General features: G+C 37.5%; 1 protein-coding gene across 2 annotated transcripts in view; it reads right to left on the bottom strand.

Moving 5' to 3' along the window:
* The window catches only part of Galnt1 (polypeptide N-acetylgalactosaminyltransferase 1), a 97,204-nt gene that overhangs the window by 68,238 nt on the left and 18,754 nt on the right, over window positions 1-10,212 (bottom strand). For both annotated transcript variants that reach the window (XM_023714318.1, XM_004623589.2), the window contains exon 3: window positions 5,519-5,693. In XM_023714318.1, the coding sequence (XP_023570086.1) occupies window positions 5,519-5,693 (175 nt within the window). The remainder of the gene's footprint in view (window positions 1-5,518; window positions 5,694-10,212) is intronic.

Genomic DNA, 10,212 nt, shown 5'->3' with positions numbered 1-10,212 from the left:
CCGTTATTCTGATGGGTTTTCCTTTAAATGTGATCTGTTTCTTTTCTTTAGCGGCTTTCAGTATACTGTTCCTATGCTGAATTTCTGGGATCTTGATTATTATGTCTCTGGGTGTGGTTTTCATTGATGACCTACAGTTTTGCTGCTTTGCCTTTATATTTGTGTCTACAATACACAGGAAATAAATTGTCCTACACACACACACACACACACACACACACACACACGATATATACATATACACACATATGTGACATATACATCACACATGTGTGTATATTGTATAAAGATACAACTTGTTATGTCTTTTGATGTCAGATATATATATTTTAGGAATTGGTACTTTTATCTAAATTTTTTTTTTCTAAATTTTAAGATAGAATAATTTTGGGGTTTTTTGAATTTTAGGGAAGGGTCTACAGGGTGTTCAGGGTCTCACTACTAGATTGGACTCCTAGTGATCTGCCTATTTACAGCCATCCAAGAGTTGGGATTACAGTCGCATGTCACCACACCCAGTCTCAATTGCCCTCTCAGCAAGCCCCGGGGGCAGGGCAGGCAGAGCAGGCCAGGCGATCAAGCCCCTTGCCCCTGTGCCTGCTTGCAGGCACTTTAATCCACTGAGCTGTTTGGTCAGCCCTGACAATTATGTTTTTAACAGCACTTATAATCTTACTTTTATTTGATTGTGGTTAAAAAAAAAATGAGCTCTACCTTTCCAACAGATTTTTAAGTACACCATTATGAACAACACAATATTGTAAAGCAGATCTCTAGAACTTACTATCTTGTACAACTGAATTTACATGCCTACTGATAAGCAACTTGGCATTTTCCCAGCCCATAGCCCCTGACAAGCAACTCTTTTTGCTTTGCCTCTATGAAATCAACTATTTAGGTACCTCACATAATCCATTTATAATCTTTTAAATGTCTGCAGGATATGTAGTGGTCTCTTCAGTCCTAATTTTTTAATTTTTATTTTTTTCTGAGGCAGGGTCTCACTGTGTAGCTTCGGCTGGTCTTGAGCTCACGACGTGGTCCAGCCTGACCTCGCAATGCTCCTGCCTAAACCTCCCAAGAGCTGGCATGACAGGAATGTGCCTAGCTGATATTTGCTCTTCAGGTAAACATTTTCAATTATCTTAGCTTTTCATTCACAGAACTTTCAGCTTTGTGAATCTTCATCCTTTACATTTGTATTTTATCCTATTATTTTATACTTTGTACTACTTGTGTTCTATAGCCAGGCGTGGTGGTGCATGCCTGCAATGTCAGCACAAGTCGTAAATTACCACATACTGGAGGTCAGGCTGGGCTACACAAGTGCAAGGTCACCCTGTGGTACATATCGAGACCTTTCCTCAAAACAAAGCAAACAAACAAAAAACCCAAGGGGGGGAATGTGTGCTCTATTATATTATCATTATTATTATTACTTCTCTTTATAATGTTATCTTTAAGACCTGGGCATGTAATGGCTATCTTTTCCATTCTTTATGTAGACAACTAATCTGATTTTTATGATCAATTTTATCAGTTTTTCAGTGAATCAACTTTTGATCTTGTTTCTCTATTATATATTTATTTACTACTTATGAAGTTTTCAAAAATGTTTTTTGGTTGTTACTGCTGGCATGTATTTATTTAATTACTGAGGCTAGTCTAGGTCAGTCTTGAACTTGTTATGTATCCCAAGCTGGCAGGAACTGGTAAACTGGAATGGAACTGGCAGCTTCCTGAGTGTAGAGATTGCAGGCATGTGCCACCCTACCTGGATTTCAGCCTTCAAGTTTCTACTTTTCTTTCTATCGTTCTGAGTTCAATTTTTTTTTTTTTTCTTCTCATTTCTTAAGATGAATCTCCCCTGTAAGTACACATACCCATGGTCTTGTTTCACTGAGTTACAACCCCAACCCTGATTTTATCTTGAGATAGGGTCTGGTAAAGTTGCTAAATGGTCCAAGCTATGCTCAAACTTACAATCCTCCTGCCTGAGCCTCCAAAAGTGGTAAGAATATAGGCACATGTCACCATGCTTTATTGGTTCACTAGTTTTCTATTCTCTGTTTTTGAAAAACTACATTTTAAGCCATATAATTTCAGCTAAGCATGAATACAACTGCACTCCATAAATTTTCATATGTAGTATTTGCATTTATTAAGAGAAATTAGCTTCTTCAATGTACTTAAGGCATAGCTAAAGAAGAGTTTTAAAAAGAGGAAATAGACAAACAGGACATCGGATGGACCCTTTCAATGAAGAAGCAACACTGTGGGCTAGATTCCACACTTTTATTACCCTAAGTACAGAATTTCTTTAACTTCAAGGATACTGGCCCATCCTTCAGATATAACTAAGTCTACAGAAAAGAAACAGGAGCACATTCAGTGTTATCAAAGAAATCCAGGCAGAAAAAAGCAGCCCAAAGAAAGATAGTTGATACATTAACCTGTATTTTAAAAATAATAAATTATGAAGGAAAAACGAGGAGGATCTTAGTTTCAAGGAAATTTATTGACATATATACCAGCTGTAATATTTATCTTAACCTTATTTCTATCCTGATACTGGAAAAAAAATGGAAAATATAAGATATAAATAGGAATACTGAACATTAATTGGGTATTTCATGACATTAATAAGTGTTAATTTTTTTAAGGTATGAAAATGAAGTTCATGATTTTTCTTTCCCTTTTCTATGAGTCTTTATCTTCGAAAGGCATATATAAAATATCTGTAAATGATATGGCTGAGCCAATCTGATCTAATCTTATGTATCTAGTTCTGCACAGGGCCACAAACCACACTGGTTCCTCTGCTGAGCTGTTCCTGCCCAGTCAGTGGGTTCTCCCCAGAGCAGATGAGGTAAGTGAGCTTGAAAGACCAACTCAGATGCCACAGGATACCTAATAACCTAATTTTCAAAGCAATACATTACTTATGTTCTACTGCTCAAATAGGTCAACTGCAGTACGATGTGGGGCAGCAATACACAAACGTGTGAACATCTAGAGGCAGAGCTAGTTAGGAAACAAGGGCATACGTGAACACTACCACTGGGATGGAGCTACGGGGTGCATACATGAGATATTATTATCTCTATTTTCTTTTCATATATGTTTAAAATCTTCCATAATAAAAAAGTCAAAGGACACCAGTATATACAGATGAAACAAGGAAACTATTCTGTGCCAGCAGAGTCCCACAGAGACCGCCGGCTGACAGCAGGACGGTGCTTCTATAGCCAGCATGGAGCTGCACCTTCTCTGGCCTGAGCCATCAGCCTGGAGTGCGATGTGCAGGCACTTGTCTCACGCCATTTAAAGTGATCTAAATATTATGAACTCGTTAACTATCAAAAAAATGATTTGTAATGCATGAAAAAGCTACTAGCAAGTAAAAGTGTCTTTAAGAACTATGTAAAAGAGGGGCTGGCGGGATAGCACAGCAATCTAAAGCGCCTGCTTAGGCAAGCTTAGGCAGGCACAGGGGACTGTGGTTCAATCCCTGGTACCACATGCTGCACCAGCCCCACCCTCAGGGTGGGCTGAGCCGGCCAAAAAAAAGAAGTATATAAAAGATAAAAAAGACAAAATGCTTAATAACATACTTAAGGAGAATTATTAAAATTACAAAACCAAACTCTACCAGTAAAAACAATCAGTTGAGCTATTTAAAATTTCTAGACGTATGATAACGGAAGACATGCTGGCTGACTGACTCACTGACTGCGCTGCTTGGGACAAAGGGCAGGGTCTGCACACACAGGGCCACCCACAGCCTTTCTGCCATTAACAGTGTCTCACTCAGGTGTCAGCTCAGGTCGAAGCTTCTGAACCTCCTGCCCCGTCTTCTCAGAATGCCGAGATCACAGGGCTTGCGCCACTATGCTCAAGGGTTATTATTTTTAATACTGATGTCATTTTTGAAGACTTTATAGCCTTTTTCAGCAGTGCTTGAAGTGTTCATATTAAGTAACCAATGAACATTATGTAGGTAAAAATAACAGTGAGGAATGAAAAACATCTTTGTATCTAGCAAGTTTGTTTAAGAGAAGACAAGAGACGCTTTATAATAATCTGAGATTTTCACAGACCTTTTATTTTCCTGAACAATTTGCTTTTCCTTTCGTGTTTGCTTTGAAATCTGCTTTTCATGTTTAAGAGCTTCCTATGATGTCTAGCCTTCCTTGGTTCTCTACTTGTTATTAAAATGGAAGAACAAAAATCTGAATAGGAGGGGGGCTTATCAGCTGTGGGTTTTCATGAGAGTGAACAGTTGGAGAATCTACATCACTGTTGAGATTTTTTTCTCTAGATCTAGTCAGACCCTTCTCAAAAATATCCTTCAATTCTTGCCCGGAGAAGGAAAGCCTGGCTGCCAGGATTAAGGAGAGTCATACAGAACAGGTGGCTTGGAGTCTTTGCAGCCAGCATGCACATGGTCAATCTCATATTTTTCTGCATGGTTCCTTGTTTTAGCTGGACCCAGTGTCCTCTAATTCAGATGCTTTGTAACTATTTTCTTCTTACATTGGTGACAGCACTGTAAACTGATAAAACATTTTCAAAAGTGTTTGGCTGTACAAGCCAAAGCTATATAAAATATATTAATTCAGTCTCTCTTCTCTCAATATGTACACCAAATAAGAAGGTGAGTTTAAGTCTTCCAATAGATGTACACAATAATGCCACAACAACTTTATTTATGATAGTCAAATAAGTAAAAACAACCCCAATGTCTAACAGTGTATAAATAAACTATGGTATATCCATATAGGAAACTACTGCTGCAATAGAAAAAAGTCAATGAAAAAATGATATATGAAAAAATACAAACCTCAAAGATATAAAAGAGTATATACCATACAGATCAATTTATAACAAGTTAAATGAAAGATACAGTGCTTAGAGAGGTAAAAACAATGTTTCTAGGAGTGGAAGCAATGACTGGAAACACTAAAATAAGGCAACTTTTAGAAGCAACAGAAATGTTCTTTTTGGTTTGGATGATGGTTACACAGATGTGCACAAAGGTGCATCCTTAGAACTGTGTGTTTCACTGCTTCAGGTTACAGACAACTTGGAACTTTTTCTGATGAATGTATGAATATTTTGGTAATAATGAAGTTTAAAATGCTGCACTAATCCATTAACATAAACAACTATTTTCCAATGCTTGAAATAATAGTTATTAGATCAGTGATATTTTGAGATAGAGTTTGCTTTGCTTTGGTCTTTTTACAATAAGGTTTCACTATGTAGTTCAGGCTGGCCTCAAACTCACAGTTCTCCTCCTGCCTCAGCCTCCGATGTGCTGGGTTACAGGTATGCACCACCACACGACTTGAAATATTATTTAACAGCATTTAATTATGCTTTAAATGCAGTAAGCAGTCATTTCATGATGTACCGTTCACTGTAGGAACAACCAACACTAAAGTGCAATTTACTGGGAACTCACTGAAGACATTCTTTTCATTCAAGTACTACCAGGCACACCCAAGGTACTTACCCTTCTAACCTAACATCTGGTAAACTTCTGTTGAGTGCGATCATTTCACTTGCCATTAAATTGAACTGATTGATTTTAAACATTTCTTTCATTTTCTCTTGATCCTCCTTAGGAATGACGACTGGTTTCCCCATTTCTCCAGGACCTTCATGAGGCTTTTGTACTGGCTCTAGAACTAAGAATAAGAAGAAAACTTATCTAACAATTTCATAGCAATTGATTCACATTGTTGCCCCCAGCACCAAGAGCCATTTTTGGACCTGCCCTCTCCCAGTCTGTTAATACCTCCACAAGGAAGCCCTATCCCCCACTTCCATGCTGATAATTCCACACAAGACCTCCTCATCTTGTCCTACTTATCTGAATTACTGCATAGCTTTGAACTCCCATCTCAAATATTATCACACTAACCTTCCTACAGCACAGCCTTTCTCATGGTCTAACGAAGTTCAACCTCTGTAACATGGAATTTAACTTAACTTTCCAAAATCCATCACCTGCTAGGTGCTCCTCTACAAGCCCTCAGTGTATTTCATCCTTGAGCCCAAAGGCCACTCATCACTTTCTTTCAAATGTGCATCTTGTTTCTCTATGCCTTTGCTCACACATATCCTCTCCTTTAATATTTCCTTTCTAGTCCTTTTTGCTATATGAAACCCCAATTGGTCTTTAAGCCCAACTAAACAGCTTCTGTTGCCTGCAGCTTTTCTGAAGTGTTCTACAGAAATCATTTGCTACTCTCAGCTACCATATCATTTCATCTAGGATTCTTATGACTCAAATCAACTCCTAGCTCTTAAAATAATAACTGCTACACCTGTTAAGCAACCATCCTACACCAGACTACAATGTCTTTCTGGTTGGGTTTTTGATTCACTCATGCTTCTATGGAGTCTAACACAGAGTTTTTATAAAAGCATTATAACTACAAGATGGATTAGTATGTTAATAAAACTGCCATTCAAAATAAGTCAAGATGAAAATCCAACTTGATAATAGACATTTTAACAAGGATTCTGAAGGTAGATTATTATGAATAATTCTAAACAAAAGTAATATTATATTGTGATATATATTACTCATATGAAAAAAGAGTAATGTATCAAATCAGTACTTCCCAAACTCCTTCCTCGTTGCATACTTTCAAGATGTTAATAAGTATGTATGTGTGTGGGGCAGATAGCGTAGCAAGAAATCCAAGACAAACAGGTTCTTAGCTCTATTAACACTTGGAAAATACTGAGTTATCTAAAAGATGGATAGGGAACTTGGTAAGGACAAGAATGGAATGAAAATGGTTTGTACGTTACTTGTTTAAACAAGAAAGTTATACCCTCCTACAGTATTTTTTAGATGTCCTCAAAATTTCTCTAAGAATAATTACATCAAGGAAGTACAAGGAATTACAAGAAAGTGCTCTTCAGTCAGCCTTATTTACCCAAGAAGAGCACCAGTCAGAAAGGCTGTTCTGCAAGATGATGCTGGAAATGATGTACAAAACTGATTACCACTGTCAGAAATGCAGGATGTGAAATTATTCAATGTGTTCTCAATAGCTCTTTTCAGAATATAAAAATATATTTCACACATTTATTAGGAAAAAAGTGAGCCCAGGGTAATGGTACACACCCATAATCTCAGCACTTAGGAAAGTGAAACAGGAGGACTGCCATGAATTTTGGCCAGCTTTGATTACACAGTGAGCTCAAGGCCAGTCTGGACTATCTAGTACAGTCCTATCTCAAAAACCAAACCAAACCAGTGATATATAATAATTTTCCCTGGTTCTTAAAAGGGACATTCAGAAATCAGGAAGTAATTTTTTAAATTATATGAAACTCAAGTAATATGATTTGAAAGAAAAAAAAAATCTGTGTCTGCCAAGAAAATAAGCTCTGTAAATGTAAGAGTTGTTCAACAAGTGTAAAAAAACTATAATACAACTCAGGGGTACAATGTCCTATATGAATGTTAAAGCTTTAAAAATAATGAATCATAAAACTGAAGAAATGGCTCTACTTCCTTGTCTCTAACACTAAAGAGCATCAACATATTTACCAGGCATCAATAAGAAATAGCAGAGGGGATAATGATCTTCGATGGATGTCACAAATAACAAAGGATGTAAAAGACATACACATTGAAAACTACAGTACTCTAAAAAGGGAGATTGAAAGGGACATCAGACAATGGAAAGGTAGCCCTTGTTCTTGGGTTGGAATAAATATAGAAACAGTTCATTTTCTGGAAGACAAAATGGGTAAACTCTTGATGATATAGGTATAGACAAAGATTTTATGAACAAAACCCTGACTGCACAAGAAATAACACAAAGAATCAACCACTGAGTGCACATCAAATTAAAAAGCTTCTAAAGCAAAGGAAGCCACCAACAGAGCAAAGAAACAACCTACAAAATGGGAAGAAAACTTTTACTTGCTACTCCACAAAGGATTAACAACTACAATATATAAAAAACTTTTTAAAAAACCCAGACTTCCCAAATTTAAAAGCTCAACACCAAAAATGGAGATCTGAAATGAACAGACATTTCTTAGATGAAGAAGAACAAATAGCAAATAAATCTATGAAAAAAAATGCTCACCTTTACTGGCCACTCAAAGAAAATTAAAATGATTCTTAGATTCTATTTCCAGAAAGAACGGCTATTATAAATGCTGGGGAGGTGGGGGACTCAGGTCAACAATTTCTGACATTGCCAATTAAGGGGAAGACCCAATACTATTATGGGCTACTGGACTCTTTTAGAATATTTTGCTGAGTTTACACACCTATAATATTCAAATAATGGAACTTAACAAAAAAAGGGTATACAGATGAATGTCCATTTTGTATCTGTGTATTCAAGGTGGTTAGGATAGATACATAGTTACATTCTCTTACTGAATAGAGTGATTTGTTCTAGTGGTGTTTGTAAATAGGATATCATGTCCACATCTTGGACAGCAATTAGCCACTAAGAAGAATGTATGCAGTGTGTTAATTATTGAAACTGTCCTACCGATTTGATTTGAAACTGTCTCATTGCTATTTGTTTATCAATAAAATTATGGCAAAAAATAAAAAAATAAATGCTGGAGAGGCTATGGGGAAAAAACTGAATCCTTCTCCCTTGCTGATGAGGTAAATCACTATTGAGTTCACTATATACATTCCTCATAAAAGCAAAACTAGAGGTTCCATTTGATGCAGCTATTCCCCTTCTACATATATTCCTACAAGACTGAGAAAGTTAATACCATAATAAAATATGCACACCCATGTTTAGAGTAGCATACTTTATAATAGCTAAATCTTGGAAACAGATGACATGCTCCTCAAAAGATAAATAGATAAAGAAAATGTGCTATTTACATACAATGGATTACTATTCTGTCATAAGGGATAAACTTGAATCATTTGTAGGAAAATGGATGCACCTCAAGACCATAATATTTAGTGAAATAAATTAGATACACAAATTTAAATATTGCATTGTTTCTCATGCATAAGAAATCCAAAGGATAAATGAGAAGTGTAATGAAAGATACACACTGGTAATGTTCAAATAGGAAAGTAAACAAGGCAGGGGGAGAAGAAAGGGCAAAGAAGGGAAAAGGAAAAAAGAAAAAAAAAAGAGAATGGAAGGGGGAAAAATGGAAACAAAGCTTATTTAAGTGTGGAGAGAAAGGCTGAGGGAAAGGGAATAGGAAAAAAAGAATTGAGATGTATTATACACAAATTCCCTAAGATAAGTATGATCAATATATATGACAAATATGTACTAACAAAAGGAGAATCAAAGCAACTTTGATAAGAGAGTGACAAAGGTGCATGCTATGATTTGCATAGGAGTCTCCCAAAAGGGTCATGTGTTAACAGCTTGGTCTCCAGCCCATGGCACAACTGGAGGTGACAGAACCTTTATGAAGCAGGGTCTATCTAGAAATCTTTTGGGTCATACAGGGGCAAGCCTGTATAGGGATATTGGGACCCCGGGCCAATACTCTACTCTCTCTCTTCTCAGAGGCCATAAGGCAAGCACCCTCCTCCTCTTCTACCAGGATTCCCATCATGAGAAGGAGAAGGTTGCTTGTTTTACGGCATTTGAGAAGAAAGATGATGCAGTACTGGCCCGGGCCCAAAAGCAATAGGTGATTTTGGTCAAGTATTTTTGTCAGTGGCAGAGCGCTACCACAGTGTTGCTTCCAAGTATAGGAGAACAAATTTCATTACATATTTTAGGGAGCCTTCATTTACATGACAACGTAGAGACATGTTTTGTAAACTTCATTACCAAGAAAAGTATTCATTCTGAAAGCCTGAAAGTAATACTAACACAAACTACATTACATACTTTTGAATGTATTTTAATAAATCATTCAAATTTCTAATTTGCATTTTTCTCATGGAAAAAAAAAGATATAACAGGAGCGCAGGCCCAGCGAGTGAGTGAGATGACCCAGGCCGCGGGGTCCTGAACAGACCCAGAGCGCAGGCCCGGCGAGTGAGTGAGACGACCGAGGGCCGCGGGATCCTGCACAGACCCAGAGCGCAGGCCCGGCGGGTGAGTGAGACGACCCAGGCCGCGGGATCCTGAACAGACCCGGAGCACAGGCCCGGCAAGTGAGTGAGACTTCCCGGGCCCAGGGATCCTCTTTTGACCCAGGCTGCAGGCCCAGCAGGGAACCCTT

The sequence above is a fragment of the Octodon degus genome, unplaced genomic scaffold (genome assembly GCF_000260255.1).
Source record: "Octodon degus isolate 3935 unplaced genomic scaffold, OctDeg1.0 scaffold00003, whole genome shotgun sequence".
NCBI classification, from domain to species: domain Eukaryota; kingdom Metazoa; phylum Chordata; class Mammalia; order Rodentia; family Octodontidae; genus Octodon; species Octodon degus.
This window is presented reverse-complemented; position numbering and strand designations above follow the sequence as displayed.